The 24,104-nt window shown below is 36.6% G+C and overlaps 2 protein-coding genes across 2 annotated transcripts in view; one reads left to right on the forward strand and one right to left on the reverse strand.

Annotated features, from left to right (window-relative positions):
• Window positions 1-18,749, reverse strand: part of LOC140159017 (N(6)-adenosine-methyltransferase non-catalytic subunit METTL14-like) — a 33,567-nt gene extending 14,818 nt beyond the window's left edge. The window contains exons 1-8 of the mRNA XM_072182331.1: window positions 18,405-18,749; window positions 15,445-15,545; window positions 14,413-14,518; window positions 13,345-13,401; window positions 12,469-12,556; window positions 10,641-10,731; window positions 9,799-9,940; window positions 8,534-8,626 (exon numbers count right to left, since the gene is read on the reverse strand). Of these exons, the coding sequence (XP_072038432.1) occupies window positions 8,534-8,626; window positions 9,799-9,940; window positions 10,641-10,731; window positions 12,469-12,556; window positions 13,345-13,401; window positions 14,413-14,518; window positions 15,445-15,545; window positions 18,405-18,470 (744 nt within the window). The 5' untranslated portion in view covers window positions 18,471-18,749. The remainder of the gene's footprint in view (window positions 1-8,533; window positions 8,627-9,798; window positions 9,941-10,640; window positions 10,732-12,468; window positions 12,557-13,344; window positions 13,402-14,412; window positions 14,519-15,444; window positions 15,546-18,404) is intronic.
• A 26-nt stretch (window positions 18,750-18,775) lies between these two features.
• LOC140159015 (small ribosomal subunit protein mS37-like) lies at window positions 18,776-23,843 on the forward strand. Its single transcript, XM_072182330.1, has 3 exons — window positions 18,776-19,003; window positions 21,513-21,631; window positions 22,819-23,843. The coding sequence occupies exons 1-3, from the start codon at window positions 18,880-18,882 to the stop codon at window positions 22,900-22,902; spliced, it is 327 nt and encodes a 108-aa protein (XP_072038431.1). The 5' UTR covers window positions 18,776-18,879; the 3' UTR covers window positions 22,903-23,843.
• The last annotated feature ends 261 nt before the right edge of the window (window positions 23,844-24,104 follow it).

The raw sequence follows: 24,104 nt of genomic DNA on the forward strand, positions 1-24,104 counted from the left end.
ATATTTATTATTTAATTTTTATTTTGGATTTTGGATTTTTTCCTTTAAGATAACTTTTAATGAATTTTACTTGCTACTTTATAACATGAATCATCAACAATAATGATGAATAAACAAACAGCATAACTGCACCTTATAGTATGTGTAAAAGTAAGCATAGTAATAAAATAATTAAATGTCGACTCCGTCAAAACGGGTTGATAATTGGTTGTGATAACTAATACTAAATAAAGAAAATAATAGATAATTAATAATTAATAATTAAAAGTCACCTCATCATATTTTTAAAATCTTGAACAGTAAATTCGGAATCAATTGTGAAGGGCCTAATAATAAGTTACCTCATGCCTTTTAAAAATGTTAAACAGTAGGCCTGACCCCTAAATGCCAGTACGTGTCAATGTCCATTTCCACAACAAAAACCTTAAGGGCTGGGGTATGAACGTTTGGATAGTATTTATTGTGGGACATTAGAGCACCAGAGGATGTTTAAAGACATTCCCACAACCCAATGGGGTTTCTGACCTTGTATGTCTGGCTTTTGTACACATGTGGTACAGTTGATCATGCCTTGTATTGGAATTGTGTGCAAATATCTGGTGTTTTCATTCTATTATTTAACATTCATAACATCGAGACTTAGGAATAAAATTAATGCAGTGGGACAATATGAATGTTTCCTGTAAGAAATTCAAATATCAGTCCTAAGTCTCAACTATTAGCTTGTTGGCTGCAGTTTTAAAATTACCATTTTGTGTGTGTGGCAATGGGGACTTTGCCTTTAAAATTAGGTTATATTGATCAAATTTCCCAATCATAGTGCATTGTAGGAATGCCTTTAAGCCTCCTCTGTTAGAGCACATCAGACATATCAAATTGCATTCTGAATATGAAGAATGTCCTTCTGATATCAAATAATTTTGATTTTTTGAAGTTAGCAATGTAATACACATTTTATGGCAAATGATTAAAAACTGATATTTTTTTTTTTTTTTTACTCGAAGTAAACTTTATAAATCTGATGATTTATACTTAAAGTGTATGTAAGTGGCTGGGATGAAAAGCCGACGATCAATTGAAAATTTTGACCTTTCGTATTGAAGATATGAATTTTTTTCCCCAAAACACCAAAAAGAATTAGGTCTTTTTGGGAAAAAAATCCACATCTTCAATATGAAAGTTCAAAATTTTAAATTGATCGTCTGCTTTTCCTCCCAGCTACATACACTTTAAGAATATATCATTAGATTTATTATTAATAATTTTAATTATATCGTGAATTTCAAAAAATGAAAATTATTTGATATCAGAAAGACATTCTTCGTATTCAGAATGCAATTCGATATGTCCGATGTGCTCTCATGTCCCACAAAAAATACTGTCGAAATGCTCAAAACGCTCATTCCAGATCCCTTAACTGGCTAAATATTAAAATTTGACTTTAATCGCTAGTTAGGATTAGGATTTAGCTATGTTTCATGCGGCATAACAGGATAATACCGGTATTTCTTTTATTTAAAAAAAATAGTTCTTTAATTTTTCTGGAGTAGGGAGTAGAGGAAGAATACATCATATGTTACAATCAAATCACACACCTTTAAGAGCACAGATTGTAGAAGCAAAGTACCAGTCTTGAGTCATGGATTCAGGAAGAAAGGAAGGCTTTTAGAGGATTTTGTATATTTATGGAAAACTTAACAGGATATTAAATATAACTAAAAAATGTGTTAAATTAACTAAGAAAATGTATATTAAAATTGAAAAAAAAAATGACAACTTCGCCACTTCGGCGGTCAAAAAAAATTGCCGCCATTGGCAGCAAAAACAATCTGTCTAATCCTAACTCCCAAGCCCCCTATAATATGGTAACACCCATGAAGACACAAAACACATGCTAAAATAGCCTAAAGCATGTAGAAGTAGGCCTACATGTACAGGGTGGGCCAAAAACAACTTTACCCAATTAAAAAGGTTCATATCTCAAAATTGAAAAGTCTGCTTCACATTGTTTTCACATATTCGTAAATAACATCTTCTTAGAGTATTTGGTGCAAAAACTATCGAAAAATGTATTAAATTAAAAATGTGATGCTAGTTTTAAATCAAAGGGTCAAAATTAACTTTGTCCACGCGATGGCCTACTAGTTGTTGCGTCGCATCACTTGCAATACCGAGTTCGATAGAGGATGAGATCCACTCAGTATACGCACAAATTTGTTCAGCAATTTTTAATAACACAACCAAATAAATAAAAAACATAAACAATTTAAATTCCAATCTACGATATTTCGTCATGATATGCAGCTTTCATGCTGCAAAGATATAAAAACAATTCTCTCAAATATGCGCAAAAGCAATTGTAACCTCAGACTTAATTTTTTGTCATTTTTGTCAAATGTTATCTACAAGAAAGTTTGCACTTTTTGCGTTCGTTGTATGTTCGGCCGGCAAATTGTTGCGTCGACAACTGACTCTGGGGTTTATAGCTGCAAGTTCCCTTTGAACCGCTGCAATATTTGCAGCTGAACGGTCAGTTCTTAGACGTCCGCTTCGTGCTTTGCATCTATTCATCACACTTCCCAGGTTGTGAAAGTTGTTCATGTGTAGAGTTATGGTAGGTTTTGGCGGGACTCTTACATTCGACAAACGAATCCAAAATTGACACTGCACTTCCAAAAAGCTTTCTCTTCTTAAGTAGGCCTATACCTCTACCATAAAAGAACTCTTGTGTTGTGAATTGCCTTTATCTTGACACCGTGCAAACCTATTTAGAAATAAGCCACGCAGTCTCAAAATGCACGAAGACCTATTTAAAATTCAAAACTTGCACCATCGACTCTCAACTTCCGTGCGAGGAGCCATTTCTCCTAACCTCTCATGTAGCGGTATGACACCATATTTGATGTTTTCATCGCTTATATAGCAGAAAAAGTCATGTGATTATGACGTCACAAAAGTCATCAGATCATCCATGAAAATCACGTGATCTTTATTTGGTGGAGGAAAACTGCCAAGGGCTTTTCGACCCCGATTTGGGTGGAGGAAAACTCCCAAGGGCTTTTCGACCCCGATTTAGGTGGCGGGTACGGTTTATATAGACTTTATTTATCACGTGACTGTCACCACCAGCCAATCGGAGACATTCTTGAAAGTGACATGACTACTACCTCACAAAATCATCCAATCAGAGGTCATACTCGAAAATCACATGTTTTTTTTTGGTGGAGGAAAACTGCCAAGGGCGCTTCGTACCCGATTTAGGTGGAGGCCTCCACTCAATCGTGGAGGGAAAGTGGAGTCCTGCACCAAAATGGGGTGTGAAAAGCCCTTACTATACTAATTGTAATTGTGTAATTTTTATGCTAATTGTTGGTCAATGACAGGAGTGAAGTTCGAGTACATGATAGGTAAATGGGGATTAAAATCGATTGTATTTCATTCATGCATATAAAACAACTTTTCAAAGACAAGCCAAACGTGTTTACTAATTACATGTACCCCCGGTATGCCTAATGCATATCGCATATGTATGCCTTACTCTTAGCAATTGGACAAATCCCATTGAATTACGTGTGGACAAAGTGATTTTTGACCCTCGGACGTAAAACTAGCACCATTTTGTTAATTTTCTTCTTTTGCTTTAATTTCTTCATCACATCCTCTTAGAAAGATATACATTTAGAATATGTAACATTATCATGAATAGCTCTTCTATAATTCGAGCAACCACCCTCTGAAATTGGGTAAAGTTATTTTTGGCCCACACTGTATTTTCTTTTTCTTTATGTCTTTCTCTCTTTCATTCTTTCTGCTTTTCTTTCTATTTATATATATTTCATATTTCTTTATTTCTTTTATTTTGTTTTCTTTCTTTCATTATTATTATTTTTTCCCTTTATTTTGTTTTCTTTCTCGTTTTTATATCATTATATATTTCAAACGTGCTTGTATGGCTTTGTCTCGCTGCCATATTATGGTGATAACTGCTATTTGGTCAGATGAATTTAATAGACATAGATTTATTATAACACTAGATTTCGCGGTTCTCGGGTTGGGTGGTTCTCATAATAGGCCTATCTCTAATGACCTTTTAAACTACTATGATATAGGCCTGCGTCTCTTAGTGATCAATATAATGGGCTATAGGCCTTATCTGGTTCTGGTCCGATGAGATGCACCTGTAAATTAGTCACATGCACACTGTAATGCTTTCCAATACCCGCACTGCGCCCGTCGGTACTCCGGCGACACGCCAGTTGATACTCCGTGGTACGCGCTCTGCGAGCCCGCGATAGCTCCGCGCACACGCGATAGCTGGACAGACGGACAAACTCTCTATAATTAGTATTAAGATATATGGAGGACAAATTTGTTTTGATCAAAGCATGTAAATTAATGAACAAAGACTAATTATATTTGTGCAAGTACTGTACGTGCAACAGGTGAGACAATTTCAATGCGCTTAGATGAACATTGTATGAATCTTTTTGATCAAAATATGAATTTATTTGACCAAAGACGAAATTTAAGTTTACAAATAGACACTTCCAAATTTTATGGACAAATTCAAACTTAACGGGATATTAAATATAACGAAAAATGTGTTCAATTAACTGAGAAAACCTCTATAGGCCTATACCTATACCTATATATAGAGAGATTTTTTTATGCATCGGTGTAAAACAAAACAACAACAAATTGATTAATTGCATGAAACAAACAAGAGCAGAAAATTTCTCACAGCAAATTTCAAAATAGAGCAGACCTATTTCATATGATACATTTTATGGCAGATACAGAGAAATTTACTTGTTACCAAATATGGGCTGTCATTTAAGTTTAGTTTGGTTCGAGGAAAAAATATAGAAAAGTGGAAAAGTGAAATAATGGTGGTAAACTTGTTGTTTAATTGGCATAGAAAATGCGAATACCAAACACAAATTTTGTTATTGATATTTTGAATAATATGATTTAAGTGGGCTTATTGCCTCAGCAAAGACAAAATCTGACAATTTTTCATCCCCATTTTCATCCCTGATTTTTTTGGGGTGGGCAACTTTCCCCCTGGCTCAGCCACTGTATTGCCTGGAATCGGCCTCAATGAAAATATCAATATTATTAAGCCAGTTTCAATCTAAAATAATATCATTTTGCTCAATTTCCCGGGCTCAATTTTGCACATTTACTGATTATTTTGATTTCATGAACATTCAAAACACAATATTTATACTGAGTGAATATGCATTCAGCACATTTGACCATGATCAGGGATTTACTTTTACTGTGTGGAATGTGTGTGTAAACCACTAAGAATAAACTTATGATCTGCCCTTGCCTGTATAACTCATTCTCAGTAATTTGGGGTTTAATATTTCAGTTGAAAAATTTTGAACTATGTCATGAGATATGAGGCTGTATTCCAGGTTCTAGATGTCAATCAGATCTGGGTTGGGAACATATATGGGAACTATAAAATGCTGTATATTAAATCACAGACCTAGAGGAAGTGCAATAATTATGGTCCAGGGGGAAGGAAAATTGGGTGGACAAGAATATTTGGCTAGTTGAAAGGGGAAGCACTTTTTTGGCAGGGGGGTCAAGCAATTTTGGGCACACATTCATAGACCATTTAATGTTTGCAAATTGAGATCTAACAAAATTGGCTTGTGCAAAGGGGGGGATTTTTAGTAGGCCGAGGAGGGGGATCTTTTTTGGCACGCCGTTTGTAAATTTTACCCCCTGGGCAGGGGGGGGGTCATAATAATTGCACAGCCCCTAAGGTAACTGTGTATGATGTACAATATAGCCTACTTTCCCAGTTGGGCTATGTTTTGCCATAGTCAAATTTGAATCTTCCAAACCTTTTGATGCACATTGGGAAAATGGTTGGATTTGGAATGGCTTGACTGTGTTAAATTTGGTTGGAATTCCAAAATCTTCCACACCTCTCAGGTACATTTTGAAATAATTACTTGATTTGGAATGGCTCGACTGTTAAATGTGCTTGGAATTCCGAATTTTCCTCCACCTTTTCCACAAATTCAGGTAAAAAATGGTTGGATTTGGAATTGCTTAAACCGTTCAATTTGGTTGGAATTTCAAAATCTGGGATCTGGAATGGTTCAAATGGATGAATTTTGGTTGAATTCCAAAATCTTCCACAGGGAGTGTGTGGAATTCAAATGGAATAGCCCAATATCTCTGTACACCCCCTGAGAAAATAGTCTAGCGATGGTAGGCCAACTGACATCGAGGACAGAGCCCGAGCTTGATTTTTACTGTGCTCAGTTTTTACCATAAATGCTATGCTCCTGCAACTGTTGGTGGTTCATGAGTAGAATTGGAGGCCTACAAGTTATTTTTCCAGGCTGAGACAGAGCTAGAGGTAGAGTACATGAGTTACAGAAGATATAAAATTCTGATACCTAATTTTCTGTCAGTTTCTTGCTTAAATATGTACTTATGATAAAACCCAAAATAAATGAATTACTCAAGTAAAATATGACCTAATTGTTAGAACAAATAAAACGAGAAAGGTGTTTTGCCTTCCATTGTGTTGATGTCATACTGCACTATTACAATTCCCAAAAGTTCTGTTATGACACACCCCTTTAAGCCGTACATAGGTTTGATCATGCTGGTGTTCTAAATATAAACAATTTTAAACAACTCAGCTGGAATTTGAGCATTTTCCCAATTTTCCAGCCGGATTTGAAGGGAAGGCGAATGTCTTCCATAGAGTCCAGCTGGAATTTGAGCGTTTTTCCCATTTTCCAGCTGGATTTGAAGGGAAGGCGAATGTCTTCCATAGGGTCCAACTGGAATTTGAGAATTTTTCCCATTTTCCAGCCGGATTTGAAAGTAAGGCAAATGTCTTCCATAGGGTCCATCTGGAATGGGAGCATTTTTTCCCATTCCTGCCGGAATTCACATAAATGTCAATGTCTTCCATAGGGTCTTCAGTACTAGAAATTAGGAGCTGCTGGAATTAGAGCTATTTTGTCCATCTTCCAGCCGAATTTATAAAACGTCAATGTCTTCCATAGGGTCTTTATAGACTTCTCATATATTTATTGATTTGTTATCTGCTTCATGCGTAATTTAGACCAGCCGGAATTGTACCAAATGTCCATACCTCCTGCTGGAATATATGCTTAAATTGCCAGCTGGAATTTGAGCTTCTCCCATATTCCAACCGGAATTGCACTTTTTTCAAATGTCTTCCATAGGGGGGGTGCGGAATTCAACTGGAATAGCCCAATATTCAAAGCGGCCCGGCTCAGCCACACCTGGAAGAATTCCCCACCAAATTAATGGGAAAAAAGACTAGATGTTTTTGTCCCAAATGGTATGAGTCTGAGAGCTACCTATGGCTTGAATACAGTATTCACATGGACAAAGTTTTTTATTTCCCTTCCCGAGTGTTTTGTAGTTCAATTCCCTGCAAGGGAAACTGGAAGTTTTTTATTTCCCTTGCCAAGTGTTTTGTAGTTCAATTCCCTGCAAGGGAACCTGGACTTTATATCCAACAGATTGTGTAACTTGAAGAAGGCGACTTTCAGCTCACACACGTCTAGCGAAATGTACAAAACTAGCATATGCATGTATTTGAAGTCGCAAAAGGTAACCACTTCTGTTGCAGCACAGCTTGACGAATCACACATAAAAAGCACAGATATAAATAGAGAACAGCTGAAGACAATTGCCCAAATCATTTATTTTGTGGGCGGCAAACCCTACCACTGAGAGGGCACCAGGAGGACAAAACATCTCCAAATAAGGGAAACTTTCTGGAATTGCTAGACTAAATGGCCACAGACAATGAAGCTCTTAGATTGTACATGCAAATGTCATTTACTTACACAAGTCCTATTGTCAGAGATGCCACTTTATTGTTGAAAAAAATCAGGAAGTTGCAAAGCGTAGCTACTCATTCATTTTTATAAAAATCCTGAATTTATGTCTAAAAATGGCAAAAATCAGGAATTCCTGATCAATCAGGAAAAGTGGTATCTCTGTATTGTATACATGTAGAATGAATTGATAAACATATTGGGAGAGCAAATCACAGATTCCATTGTTACAGAGATACAACAATCTGGTCCTTATGTTAAAATTGCGGACAAAACGCAAGATATAAGTAGGAAGGAGTAGGTGTCGATATGTGTGAGATACGTCAAAGAAGACACTGGAGCTATACTGGAAAGATTCCTTAGAATGTGGAGTACAAAATCGCAAACAGGCCAAGCTCTCTTCTTATCAAGAAGAAATTGGAAGGCTATGGCGTATCGCTTAGTGACAATAGAGCACAATGTTACTGTAGTGCAACCAATATGAGTGGGAAGTATAAAGGCTTGTTTACTATTGTCTAAAATGTAAGATGTTAAAGTATGCGCTCACCTGGAATGCTTTCTATGGATCAAGTGGAAACATTCCAGGTGTGCACAAAATTGTGTATTGTATTGTGTTGAATATAAACTCAAATAATATTAATCAGTTTGAAGTGATCTGTCAATCTACCATCCATACTAACCTCTCGTCCTCTTGCCAGTCCATCATTGTTGCCAACCCACATGAAGATAAAAGATCTATGCGATGCTATGGCTGGAACTTCTAGACGAAATATCTGAAGTCAAAGAAGAACAGCAAACATATGATAATGTTCACTCTTGTTATAGTTTAAATGATCACATAGTATAATCTGAGCCAGAAATAAAGAATCTATTTTGCATCTGACACTGCCTGTCAATCAAATTTGGAAACAGTTTGTTAACCTTTTGTTATGCTGATTGAAATTTCTGAAAGCAGCAGGCCACAGCATGCCCTATGGTTAGTTTTAAACTATCAAACATGCAAACTGTCTCAAAAGTTAGGTCTTTGTACAAGGAAACTTTCTTTCCTGTAGACACCATGTTAACAATGCCCCAAAAATTTGTCTTTCGTCTTGTAAAAGTACCAACATCATTCGCCATTTTCTGTGATTCCTTTTTTTCCGATGAAGGCACCAGATTAATCAACCTTCCTTTTACATGCTACTTACCAATCCACAGGCTTTTGGGAGTTGATCATCAGATAGAAACTAGTTTCTTTATCTCTAACTTCTTCTATAGTATTTTGGTATTGTGTTATTCTGCTCCCAAAACAGGAAATCAAATCCTCCCTTAGTAATTTGCATGAAAATGAGCCAGATCAAACATGGTCCTAGAAACTTTCTATAATTTGATTTGCCAGTTTTTCAGTCCTTGACATACCGTAAAACCTTGTCTACAAGCATATAGAGTGCTTCTGATGAAAGCTAAATTGATCCAGGCACCATTATACAGTTTGAGCAAATAAATTACAGATCCAAGCATATTCAAACAAGTATTATTGTAAGACCAATCTGTTGTCCAGGCACCATTATAGAGTTTGAGCAAATAAATTACAGATCCAAACATATTCAAACAAGTATTATTGTAAGACCAATCTGTTGTATTGGCATATTTGCACATGTATCGTATTAATTTAGCATTCATCAAAAACACTGTATATGCTTGTAGACAAGGTTTTACGGTATTGGTTTCAATCGGTTTCAAAATTTTAGTTACTAGACTTACAACTATCAGGGAACAAACCAAAAGTTCAATGAATCTTATAAACACAACTTGTCTTAGTGCAAAACTCTCCCCCCAACTTTGTGTGACAAGTGGGTCAAAATAAAATAAGAATAAACAAGAAATGAAATTACCATTTACTCCCTCCCCAACTAATCTAGTTTCCTTCATAGAGCTTCGTTGCACTCTTCGTTTGTCCCCTTACCTCATCCCATGTCCAGAATGGTTGGTTAGGTACCACACCAGGTCTGTGGCGATATTCTTCTAATGGTGGGTCCAGGAGAATCACATCAAACTTGCAATCAAGGTCACTCAGGTCAAAGTTCTCTAGGTCAAGCTGAAGGTACCTGGTGAAACAAAACAGTCAGGAAAATTTGCAACATAAACAACCACTTCTTTAAAAAATGCCAAAACATTATTCATTCATTCATTCATAAAAGATTTATTATCACTAGATTTACACACCCAAGATTACCTATTACATTGTTATAAGAATTCCTCCATCTCTGCAGTTTTGGAATACCTCAAATTCACCAAACATAATTTTGACCTAACAATTCTTGCCAGGGAACTCCTGGACTTTTCCAAGGTAAATTCATGAAGCTATTCACACACATCATGCAGCACAATCCCAACACTAAGCAGAGACAAGGGAATGTGGATGGACCCCTTTGGGATAAAATTCTCCTTATGATGTACAAACATTTCAAACAAGTGACTTTGGATGTGATTAGTGACTACCAGTAATCAACACAACATATAGATGACAATGTCCTATGGGTTATCTGATGAAATTATCTCCTACATTTTCTGGAGATTAGTGAAAGTGATGCTTAATATGTAAGTCTTTTTAAATGAAGTTGTTATTATAATAGTTACAGTCTTTGCATCATTCAACACTTTTTCCATCACCTTATAACTACATTGCATTAGCACAGTCACTACTCCACCCATTTCAATGTAATAATTGTGTGATCATTTTTAAACACAATTTATGTGGATATTTCTTTACCAAAGATCCTAGATTCTAAATGAGTGCCTACTTACATTGGTGGTGAGTTGGTTTGCTGAATCAACTCATCCTTCAATTTAATCAACTCTTTCAGCTTGGGATACTCCTCAAACCTATCAGCAAGACCTGGAATTGAAAAATATACAGAAAACACATGATCATACTGTTTTACAGTAGATTATGAAATAGCTATAAAACTTAATAAGAAAATTCATATTTGCAGCAGTGGCATAGCCAAGGGTAGGAGGGACATTTTGTTTGACATCTTGCTCCTCTGTAAGATGCTGGCTATTGTTACCCATAGATTTTTGTTTTGCATATTTCCCGCTTGAAAGTTGCCATGCCTCCTGGAAAATTCTGATAATACAATTTTTAACCCGGATGTGACAGTGACGTCAGGGCTCATTTCACTGGCGTAGCTTCAAATCGCTAGCGTTCGCTCAGAGTGCTGGCATACACAGGCACATGTTTAAATGCACAAGCGAATCAGCTGCCTCAACCCTTTAACATCACTGCTAAATTAAAACAAATTACACCTCATAAATACTCATGAGCATATTTTCCTGTGCGATAGATTTCCCTATTTTGCTGCAACCTTATCACCATAGTCAAAGTTTTGAATAATAAAACAAACAACTACATACTACAGCGTGTCCCAAAAGTAACTTAACATTGTGAATTGGCCATATCTCAAATATTTCCTACTTCATACCAAAATGGAGAACATATTCATATAGATTGATCTTTTAGAATTATTCTGATACCAAAAACAGCATTATTGATGACCCTTTGACCTTACTGTGCGACTGTACATATGTGTGTATCAAACCCACAAAAGCAAGCTCATGTGTCCTATGTTCAAGAACATGAATGATGTGCTTCCCTGAACAATAGAGTTGGTTCACTCACTGCGCACGCTACATTTAGGTATGAACATTCATGGATTACATGGCTTAGCGTAAGCGTGACTGCTGTTTTAGATTATAATTAGGATATATTGACAATATTAAACTTTACTTTAAAACAGTTGAAGTGAAGATGAATTTCCTATAGATCAACGGATTCAGGTCGTATGGTTCTTTGCCGAGACAAAGTCGGACAAACTCATTGAAGCAATGGTTAAGGAACAGTTTAATGTAAATTATGCACTACCCAGCCGAAATACAACCCAGCAACTAGTGCTGAAATTCCTATTGACTGGATCTGTTCATGATCTACTTCGGGCAGGACGTGGAAGAACAGGAAGATCGGCTACAAACATTGATGTCATACGAAGAGCGGTGGCGAAAAGCCCAAGGCGATCAGTACGTCGACTTTCAATGGAGAACAACGTGCAGCATACAACTGTTCATCGAATCCTTAGAAAAGATCTTAAGTAGTTTCCATATAAAACCCAGATAAAACAGAAAATGAAGATTACGCATTGAAAACAAACAAACAAACAATCAAACAAACACAGCCAAATTAAACAAAAAACAGATTTTAAAATGATAACACGTTATATCGTGTTCACGCCTCAAATGACGAGACTTATTTTTGCGTTTATAAAAGTTGGTTTTACGGTACGGTAGATATCCATTATTTTCATGCCAAAGGATCATGACCACATAGGCATGTTTGGTATCATAACATTTCTAAAAGAATTATCTACATACTGTGCAATTTTTGTAACAACACTATTAACCTAATGCAAGTTATGGCAAATTCATAATGTTAAGGGACTTTTGGGACACCCGGTACTTGGTTTATATCGGGGAAATAGGGTAACGTTTTTCCCTTGGTACTTGGCTATGGGCTTACCATTCCTAACCCTTAAGGTTTGAGTGGATATCCACCTCAGACGGAGATATGGTCAGTACTTACCAACATCTCTGATGAAGTTTTGTGGCCGTTGTCCAGTATCGACAAAATGTTGACAATAATCATTGTGAGGATTTGCACTCTGGGTACCCTGGCAATTGAAATATGTTGAGAATTAATTGGCAAGATAAATTTAGCCTAATTAATGCCAAGCATCACTTTCATACATATTTGTTTATTCAATTTAATCATTTTTGATCAAGTACTTTCACAAGAAACAAGAAGTTACAAAACCAACTTATGAATTTGATTGTATATGGTGAGCAGTAAATCTGAATACATGTATCAGAGAGATGAGAATATGGGTGTAGAATTTATCAACTTGTATCAAAATAGGGTCACATACACTGTGAATTACCATAGATTTTAAATGCCGAACTTAAAATCTATGGGTAACCATATCTTACTCCTAATTATATCAATGAGCTCACTGCTAAAATACTTATTCCGAAGTGTTCATATGCAGAAAAACAAGGCCACATCAAACTTTACACATAGTCCTATGCAGAAGGAACTTTTTGGTATTACATACCTTATTCTATATTTGTTGTATATCCTGTTAAGGGCAAATTCATTAGATGGCTGCAATTTAACTTTCCCATTCCAGGGACTGTCTTTTGGAATTTGCAGGAGAGCATTTAATAGCTTTTCTGGAGCCTTCAAGGAGAGCTGTTTAAGGCATTTACAAAAAAATGTCAGGAGAGAATGGTCAACTAATGAGAGCTAAAAATCACTCTCCTATATCAGATTTAAGGAGAGCAGTAGTGAGTGATTGCTCTTGCTCTCCTCAAAAGGCAGTCCCTGCCATTCTCTATTTTGAACTTCTAATTTGAATTAGATTCACAATTTTTAAGATACTATCCATCTTATGTAAATTACCTTGAGGAAAGTTGAGGAATCTTTGTAGACCTCGCCTTGTTCTTCATCTTCTGGATTCTGTTGAATAAACATGTAACAATGAAATGAATTCAAAGTTAGCTTATAATGAAATAAGTAACATTAATAAGACAACAAGTCCCTGCTAGTAGGTGCGCTGTCTTAATGACTTGTACCCACTCACTGCATTTTAGTCAAAGACAATTTCTGTCACCATACCATATCTGTTATTTGTATTTATCTTTCACCTTAGTCTTTTACAGAGTACTAACATCACACTTTAGCCACTTAAAGAATATACCACTTTCTTCTATCATTTGCACCATCTGGGTTCACGGTGAAAGGCCCATACTACATGGTTTGTATCAGGGAAGTAAGACAACTATTTTTCCCTTACTTAGTACTGGCCAATCACCCCTCATCCTCTGGGTTCGGGGTGATTGCCCCAAAGCCAGTACCTCAGGAAAAATAGTTTGCCCTCTATACATGTAGTATTTGTATACTATGTGTCAATTAAATGCAGATTACATGGTGGAATTGAATATGGTGGATATGATCTCATCATTTGCCAGCCCTTTATGGCATACTAGTATCTCCAGAGCACAGTCTGAGCAGATGGAGCTCGTCCAGAAGCGGGCGTGTCGTATCATCCTGGGCCAGTGCTACATATCTTATCGGGCTGCTTTGGAGAAACTAGGTTTGGTTTCCTTATATGAGAGAGAGAGATCAGCTGTTGGTGTGATTCGGCCAAGGTTTGCAAGCATCTGCTAAATATTCTCAAATACTGCCTAAAACCAAAGGCGATCGGCACGGTAGGAATCTTAAGTATGTCCAACAGATTGATTCCCCTCGCTGTAAGCGAACCAGGTACAAGCAATCTACCATTCCTGAAGTTGTTAGGCATCTTAATAATCTGTGATTTCTTTTTTGCCTTTCAATGTTTTGCTCTTGTATGCATTTTGTTGTTACTTTGTCTGTTGATTTTATACATATTTTTAATTGTTATCAGGTCTTTGACCTGCTTTCTGGATTGTTTTATACCTAAATAAATAAATAAATTTGTTATCTTACCTGTTTTCCTTCTATTGATATCCTTCTATCTGTTGGCTCCTTAGGTGCTTTACTAGGAATTGCTAGACGTTTAGTTGGGGGACTTGGGTCTCCAGAAATGCTTGCACTAAGCAGAAAGGGAAAACAAAATATTCATTTTATAAAATCACATGTACAGGCCCCATTAATACTGAAATGACTAACAATGCAACAAGAAGCAAGCACTCTAACAAAATTGGTGGATAGAAGTGAGCAGAAACATTTCAGGAAGATGATTTTTTCCACACTAATGTGAAAAACTAAGCAGTAAAGAAATTACCGATCAGCATAGTCGACAGTCAAATACCAACATCATTCCAGCACAATATGCAATAAATGGAATAGCTGGCAAGACATTTGGATGACATGATTGACAGGAACATATTTGCACCAATGCAAGCAATAAATTACCAATGAGCAAGCATGCATTTGGTGACAGATCTGATAATAAACATTTGCTTAAAATAAATAATGTCACCAAGCATTCAAATCAGGTGCACTGGTCAGTGGTCACTGAGAAATTGGTGCCAATAAGGGTATCCAAAAAGGGTTAATTTTACAGAAAGTTCATTTCTTTCATCCCAATTTGGCCTAAAAATTATTTTTCCAAAAAAGAAAGTTTCCCCCTTGTCCCCACCCGCTCTGGTAATGCTGTTAATTCAAATTTGGAATATTTTTGCAAAACACTTTGGAAGATTCAATCTGGATTAGCTCCTAAATGTGTAAACCCTCATGCAAAACAATAAATTGATGGGCATCTGTTGGTTCTCATTATTCAGACCATGTACATATTTGAGGGTCAGAATGGAAAATTGTATAATATAAATTTTTGCATATTTTGGCCTCCAAACTCGCATATTGGTAGCAACTCTAGTAAAATACTTTTGCCGTGCATGACCACGCTGCAAGAGAAAAATTTGACTACTTTATATGAACGTGTGAGAGCCAAAGCTCAGCAACATTGAACACCTGAACCGAATGCATTGCCAATATAAAAACAATCAGTTCTCATACCTTGTGACTGGAACTGGTAGAGGAAGAGCTTTGCTAGCTTCTTCAAGTTCTTCTTTGCTGCTCAATACACTGCCTAGATCATCAGCTCCACTGGCTCCAAGCTGCAAGATGTACATCAGGAAATCAATTACATCACACTATATATATATGAGTTGACCTCAATGTTTATCAACAAAGGCAAGGGACTGGTATATCGATATGCTTGAGTGAACCCCATGCAACCACTACACTACTCAATAGCCTTATTGTGATGTGGCGGGAGTTTTAAAAACATGAGCCCTGAACAAAATATGATAAAGCAAGATACTGCCAGGCAAAAACAATGGAAATTGTGATGATGCGTCTGCATACTGCCAGGCATTGACGTCAGAAGTCAACTCATCTATACAAACATTTATTAAGCCCTCTACTGCGAACACAGTGCTTTACAATGATAAACATTTAGTTTACTTAAAGGCTAAAGCCATAATGTACAATTTCCATTAAATTTTCATTTTGTTATAATTCTTTACTCAAAATGATGTTCAACTAATACATGTATTAGGGACCATTCACAAACACTTGTTGGCGGGCTGATGCAAAAACAATTCATCCCAAAAATTTTTTTGGGCCCCCCCCCCCCTTTACAGACCTCAAAAATTTCAGGGCCCCCCCTTTTTGACATGTATGAAAGTTATGGTTCAACCCATAGAAAAGCATATAAACTCAATTTTCCCAGGAAAACTTGTGGTCATTTTTTTCAGTCCCACCCCCTTAGGAGGGTCAAAACTTTTCAGGCCCCCCTAACAAGTGTTTGTGAACGGTCCCTTAGTAATAACTGTCGGGAAGGGTTTCTGTCCATTTTAAGCTGAAGTAACAAGGTAAAGTGGATGAAAGTAACCCCACTGCTATTTTGGCCATTTAATAACAGGGTTTTATGGGGGACTTATCGTCACCATAACAAAAATTTAATCTCATAGAGATAAACATGGTATTGGTTATGACTCATGACGGTGGCGAGCAAATTGCATTTTTTTTGCTGTGAAATGCTGATTTAATCAATGAAGAAAAGAGATGCAGGAAATCTTCATAGTATTATTTTTAAGGATTATATCACAAAACTGAACACGTAAGTACTTTTATGAATGCAGGGTGAACCTTTTAAACTGTGACACAAGTTCAGAGTTCTGAGTCCCACAGGTAGCCCGAAGCCCGGTTTCTGCAATAGTACAGAAGTCATGGCCCTAATGGTGAGGAAGGAAAAACTTAGGACCATGATGTGTCGGGTTAAAATGTTTTAATAGCGCTACATAGGTCAAAAATTTAACATGCCGGTTGTCAGTACAGGCAGGTTGTGACAAATGTTGCTTTATTCTACTCCAAAATAAAATCATTCATGAACATGTTATTGTCATTACATGAAATCAGTCATAAATTAAATCATACTTGGTACCTGGGGTGAATCATCTGGTTTCCATGATATAGGTACATGTATGAGAGCCAAACCTCAGTTTTAACACATTTGCTAGTCAGCCAAAATGGCCTAAACCGGGCCAAACACAATATATATTGACATGGAAATTTAAAAGAACAGCTAGCTCAATAAACCTACATAAATATGTTGTCTATACTTCACTTGACCAAATCTGATTTTTTTTTTGGTGATGAGACAATCGCACACGTTTTAGAGGCATTTTGATAGCAGTTCCACATAGAAAAGCTGCTATCATCATGAGACTAAGATCTAGAAACACCACCGAAATTAGTGCCGTACTATTACGCTGTCTTTCATATTCGGCGAGGCATTTTGACCTCCTCGTCTGTTTGCAAACAGAGAGGTAGACAAAAACCGTTCCGCTTAAACACTCAAGTATCTGAAGGATGGCCATTGGTCCACAATAGCGTGATTCACGTAACACTGGGATTAAAAAGCTGAGAACCATGTGCTTCTTTTGCCCAATTTGCTATCAAGATTTCATATGGAAACAGTTTAGACCCAGAACACGATCATGTCAGAAATTAATATTTTGTTCTGGGACTACACGGAAATTCTGTTTTGTTAGCTGAATCTTTTTGATAAAAGTCAATCTTTGACAAGATGTAACTTTGCTACGGAAAGTGCTATGACAAAACGGTTTTCAGTTTTGGCTTTCTTTACTCAAGGGCTGTAATTTGATATAAAATGATGTGGTTTGATGGCAAATGTGAATTTACCTTTCATACCTACCATATTCACTCGGTCGGACATCCGGGCACATTGTCCCCTTCGTCCCCTTTGCACAAGCGTGCGCATAGCAAAACGGCTCGAGAAATGGGAACTACACATGCGAACACTGGTTTTACAAGGCTATTTCCCCTTTGTGACGTCAGCCCGACCTGATCATGCTGATATTCATCCGAAGACTCAGGCCCGACCAAGAGAATATGATGTAATAATAATCATTGTAATAATCATGAAGACATGATAATCATAATTTAGGTATGCTAGGTGAATTCAAATTTGCCATCAAACTGCGTCATTTTACATATCGAATTAAAGCCCTTGAGTACAGAAAGCCAAAACTGAAAACATTTTTGTCATAGCACTTTCCGTAACAAAGTTACATCTTGTCAAAGATTGCCTTTCATCAAAAAGCTTCTGCTAGCAAAATTCCCCAAAAAGGCATTTCGGGGGTGTTTCTAGATCTTAGTCTCATGGCGATAGCAGCTTTTTTTAATGGAACTGCTATAAAATATCCCTCTAAAATTACATGTGCGACTTGATTATCACCATAAAAAATCATATATTTGGGTCAAGTGAAGTATAGAAAACATATTTATGTAGGTTTCCTTCACCGTCCTGTTCTTGAAAAAAATTCAAATTTCTATGTACATATGCATTGTGTTTGGGCCCCGGTCTCGGTGAATTTCGCTGACTAGCAAATGTGTTAACTAAGGTTTGCCTGGTCGGGATACCTACATAATTGCATTCACAAACTAACCTGTTGTGCAAGCAGCTGCCGTCTTTGCCTGGACCGTTCCTTTAATGCTTTCAATCTGTCTGACATGATACAAATTTGCAACTGCACAACTCTCAATGAGTGAGTAAGCTTAAATTCAGTTCCGCCTTCCAAATTTTGCAACTTTGCCTTTGTGTCGAAAATCTATTCGAAATTATCATGTCATTTAGAACAATTATGCTTCATGCAACATCCGTGTTGCGTCAAACACACTCCAAAGGTGCTTTGGCACAATTCAGAGTTCTTTAATTTGTGTTTTTCTTATTTAATTACTGATTTTTTTGTCAACAATTTGCAAACACACGCTATAATTTTCGTTTTGCGCACTACGCATGCGTTGAGCTAACGAAAGCCTGTGATTATTGCTCGGGGTTGCTGAATTCTGCATACTTATTCGGTGTGTGATTCAACATTTCAACATTTTGTACATGTTTGGGCAAGAAAGAGACTCTTTAAGATGTCTAAAAGACTCCGAGATATTGCTGTACGTAATCTCTACAAACCAGGACAAAGACTGCCTGCTATAGGCAAGCCATTTGCATTGAAAGACAGAGTTGGTGAAAAATCTCGAGTGAAAGAAGGTAAGCTTAAAATTTGGTAAGCTTATTTAAAACTAAAGATTACAAATACAAATGATTAAGCTTTACAAAAAGTTACATACCATCCATATATACAAAAGTACATTTTTTAATACTTCTGTGGTCAGGCTATGCAATGCTGATGATGATTGATCACATTGTAGGTATCCCAGGCCAGGCAAACCTTGTTAACACATTTGCTAGTCAGCCAAATTCGCCGAAAATGTCAATGCAAATTTACATAAAAATTTAAAACAACTGGCCGAAGAAGGAAACCTACATAAATATGTTTTCTATATTTCACTTGACCCAAATATATGATTTTTTATGGTGATAAGACAATCGCACATGGAATTTTAGAGGGATTTTGATAGCAGTTCCATTAAAAAAAGCTGCTATCATAATGAGACTAAGATCTAGAAACACCCCCGAAATGCCTTTTGGGGAATTTTGCTAGCTGAATCTTTTTGATGAAAGTCAATCTTTGACAAGATGTAACTTTGCTACGGAAAGTGCTATGAAAAATGGGTTTTCAGTTTTGGCTTTTTTACTCAAGGGCTTTAATTTGATATATAAAATGATGCAGTTTGATGGCAAATTTGAATTCACCTAGCATACCTACACATTGTCATTGAAGAGGCGAGGTATCCTCCCCAAGTTCGCACGGCGTGTGCTTCGATGTCGATAACCAAAAATCACTTGATCACTCACTACTCTCTCACTCGTACTGTGAGAGAGTGAGTGAAAAATGACACTTGTAAAAATGACAATTTATTATTTCAGTCATCACTTGCCCCCCCCCCCCCCCCCTAAATCAATGTCACCCATTGAGCACCAACTTTTACTTCAGGTATGGTTTAGATTGGTCCCAGATGAACTCCTAAAGTCTTATTCAGATTTCCTTTGACAGCTTAACCATCGCATATACGTGCGCGACGTCAAGCGTGTGCATTGGACCTTGTGCAAATAATACGCGCTTATTTTGTAAAAGGAAATCTGAATAAAACTTTATGAAAGGTTCTATCTTGGTACTAAAGCTTCCTACTTGGTTAAACATGCCCACACATCAGTAATACTAAGGTATAGGGATTTAGGCTAATGAAAGTTGATCAATTTGACCAAAAAAGTCAATTATCTGAAAATTGAGAAGAAAATAATCAAAATTGAAACTCTCAAAATGTCTGACATCCCCTACTGATCATAATCAGAATGTTCTGGGGTGAGTTTGGAAGAAATGGCCCCTTGAAGTTGGAATTTCAAATTGACGCTGAGTGAAAATGAACGGAGTAAGGGGCTCAAATTTTCAGGTTTTTCATTTCTTATTGATCAATACCTAAACTAAGAAAAAAGTTTATGAGGTATGGTATACACCCCTTGTTAAGTTGGCATGGAATGACCCTTGTTTACAGCACAGACCACAAAGTGTTTTTAAAAAAAATTATATTTTATTATTTAACTTACATTTACAATTTACAAATTAAAATAAATCAATGAAAAATTGCTGATCTACAACTCACAATCGAAGCTAGAGCCTCAAGCTATCAAAATAGAGTATAAATTAATGAAGCATGACACCATCTAGTCTAGAGCAATGGAAGTTTAGAAGTAAACACAGCTGCTCACTGTGGATGATCGCATTAAAAATGTTGCTAAAATTGCACTTCAACTCAATTTTAGATGGTACAAAATGGGCAAAAGTTACTCATCAAAATAACTTTAATCCAAGTTAAAGCATCAACAGAATCAATCAATAGAAAAAGTGTCACGGCTGATCTACCAAAAAATGAAAACTTTGGACTCTAGCCTTGAATATGTTACTATCGTGTGCAAATTCAAAGCTAGTCTTCTAGAGAAAGAAGTTTGTTGTTGTTTCTGTAAATGTTAAAGTTGTTCAGAGAAGATGTAAGGAAGAGGAGGATGTACATAATTATAGGCTGAAAGTGACAGTAAGCGACAAAATTATAATTTGCCATGGAACTTTGGTCATATTTTATCTTAAATCTTGCATCATGATTGACCTTTCCCTGAAATTTTTATTTAGCAGCTTGCAGGTGGTATGCGCTGTGCATTCTCTAAATTTAGTAAAGTTCCATCGTCAACCGTGTAATTGAATGGGATTATTTTGAAATTTTAAAACGCTTGAAATATCACAAACAAATAGGCCTATGTTAATAAATAATATAATACAAGCTAAAACCGTTGGGGTTCGATAATGAACCCCACAAAACTAACCGAGTATATGGAAAATGCCATACGGCCGGGCGGTTTCACAAGTTGCCGGCTCTATCATGCCACTCGCCGCATGGCAGCTTGTGTGTTTCAGTTTCCCATCCTGGGTTCTAGCCCCATTGTGGTATTTTATTGTTAAGTCTTAGGGTAATTTACTTTAAATGAGCAGTGGTCACACATACTTTGTTTTTAGCTGCTGGTTCAACCTCCTTTTCCTTACAATTTGTATTGTTCTTTTGAACATTTTGCATACTGAGTAATGTTTTCTGCTTTTCTTTTTCAGAGAGTCCTTGTTTAGCTGAGATGTCAACTCTGTTAGATTGCTGGAAATCCAATAACTTTAGCGATATCAGTTGTGCTTCAGAAGTTACGAAGTTCCAGAGATGTTTAGCAAAAGCAAGAGTAAGGGCCACTCAAGTGTGTCATATATCTACACACACGACTGTGTACTATTGTTAAATTGCTTTAATCAAACAGTAAAATATATTGAAATTTGTCAGGAATCCACAGGGATTTAGGGTAGAATGTTTGCGGTGTTTTAAAAATTGCTCTCTGTATCATGTTTTTGAGCATTTTTTTTGAGAAGGAATCAAGCTCAAGATACACAAGTTTGCTAGTGCTTAGTGTTTAGAAAACATGCAATAATGGATTCCAAGTGATCTTGCAGGATCTTGTAAGTGGAGAGCATGGCACAATGGTTAGGGTACTTGTCTTTAGTGCATGAGGTCCCGGGCTCAATTCCCGGCGGTGGCGATTTGCTGGGATATTGACTTGGAAAAAAAAGTCTGAAATTAATTGGCAACATCTGTAGATTAAATTCAGACTTTGGCTCTCCCCATGGTTCATTTAGAATTGGGTTAATGAATCATGAAAGTACTCCATCCTTCGGAGGGGACGTTAAGCTGTCGATCCTGTGTGCAGAGAGCCATATCTGTACATGTATCTCGCAGCCAGTTTGGAAAGGGTGTTAACCCCTGAATGTTCCCAACCTGTCCCGGTGTTCAAATGGACCCCCAATGGAAATAAGCTTCAATAGAGGCTTTCTTGGGTTATCCAGGGTTGTCAAAACCCAAACAAATCAAATCAAAAAATCAAGAAAGGTAATCTGGACCTTGATTATTGTCTGAAATCTAGGGAACAAAATTATTGATCTCTCGATACAATGTAGTGTGGAGTCATTGGCCCCTCATTTGATAATAGCACATGTAAAATTACTCACAGAAGCACTTTTAAAAAATATTTTGAAGCAACCCTATAGTAAGTCATCTTTGAGACATGATCTAGTGGATGTGAAGCTGTTTAAAAAAAATAGAAACACAGCTTGTTTGTTTTCATTACATTGTTTGAACCAATTTGACCATAAAATATATAATGGTGCCCAAACTGCCATTTTCCTTCATTTCATTTTGATGTTCACAAGATATAGTGTGCAAACTAAAAAAAAGTCAAGAAATGTTTGATAATTGAGGATGAACATTTATTTTGTGCTCCAGTAGTAGACAATTCAGTCAAGTATAATCAAATTTATAATTTAATAGAGAATAACATCATTTTTCTTAACATTTTTTCCTTTTTTCACATTTATACAGGCAAATAAAGGTCAAGCATCTGAGAGACTCACCAGTAAAGAAATGAATGAAATGCTGAAGAAGAACCCATTACCTAGATCATGACAGCAAGCAGTATCTATAGAGACATTTGTATGTGTGTGACAATTTTATGGAACCTATATACTTGTTGATAGTATTCGCCAATCGCACGGTCATCTCAAAATGAGGTGCTACCTGCAAAGTGTGTGCTGTGTGCGTACACCTGTCAAACGCATGCTTTAATTACTGTGTACACGTTGCAAAAGCCTTCTGGCGTGTTGCTAGAAAAGCGCAAGAAACAAAAAATGCACATTTTGCACATGCTTTTGCAGAGAGAACCTTGTTTTGGTAGCAAGATTGCGGATCCGTGCAAAGGGCGAATTTAAGACATGCATGAGACATGATGTAATCTACATGATCATGTCTCATTTAGTTCTATAGTGTTCATTGCTTTACTAAGTTTGACTCGGAAAAGGGACAATGGATATGGATACAATCTGCGACTGGTGTTGGAGCAAGATCAACCATTCATAATTAAGTGCAAAAAGTACTTTTTAAAAGGAGATATAAAATTACTGCACTCACTAGTACATGTTAAAGGGGTAGTGCATCAATGGCCCATCTGCAATAGCTGCCAGATGTCAGATGTGCACAAGATGTCAGATGTGTACAATATAAGAAATGCAGAAATTGTCCAATTTGTATAGGGCAGCTATTGCAGATACAGCCTTTTTGCACTATATTTTTCGATATAGGTGATATGGGATCTGATCTCGCATTGATGGAAACAAACCAGCCAGGCAATATTCAATGTCTAAGCTTTTCAAATTAAGTCACAATATAAGAGCATATGACATGCAACAGATTCCAGTTGACTTGCAGCATGCAGCATTATAACAATAGAAAAACAAACATAATAATTAATTCATATTGAATAAAGATAGATGATAGATACATTCATCTCTTACTGGGGTCACTCACTATTGTGACTTGCTATGCACCCGCATCCAAAAAAAGTGTCCAAAAGGGTGCTTTTAAAAAGGCAATGCACTTTAGGCCGGGGTATTTGACAGCCCAAAGCAGAGATGTTTAGGGTTGCTGATTGACTTGGAAGTATAAAATGAATGGCGAAATCAGCCTAATTTAATATATTGTGTAGGAAAAATGGTGTTTGTTTGTCTACCCATGTTTTTAGAATAAGGGCTTGTTAAAAATATACACCATGAGGGTAGTTTTTGTAGTATTATAGGGGTACAAAATTGATACTTGCGATTAAGCCATTTAAG

Source organism: Amphiura filiformis, chromosome 8 (assembly GCF_039555335.1).
Source record: "Amphiura filiformis chromosome 8, Afil_fr2py, whole genome shotgun sequence".
In the NCBI taxonomy this organism is placed as follows: Eukaryota; Metazoa; Echinodermata; class Ophiuroidea; order Amphilepidida; family Amphiuridae; genus Amphiura; species Amphiura filiformis.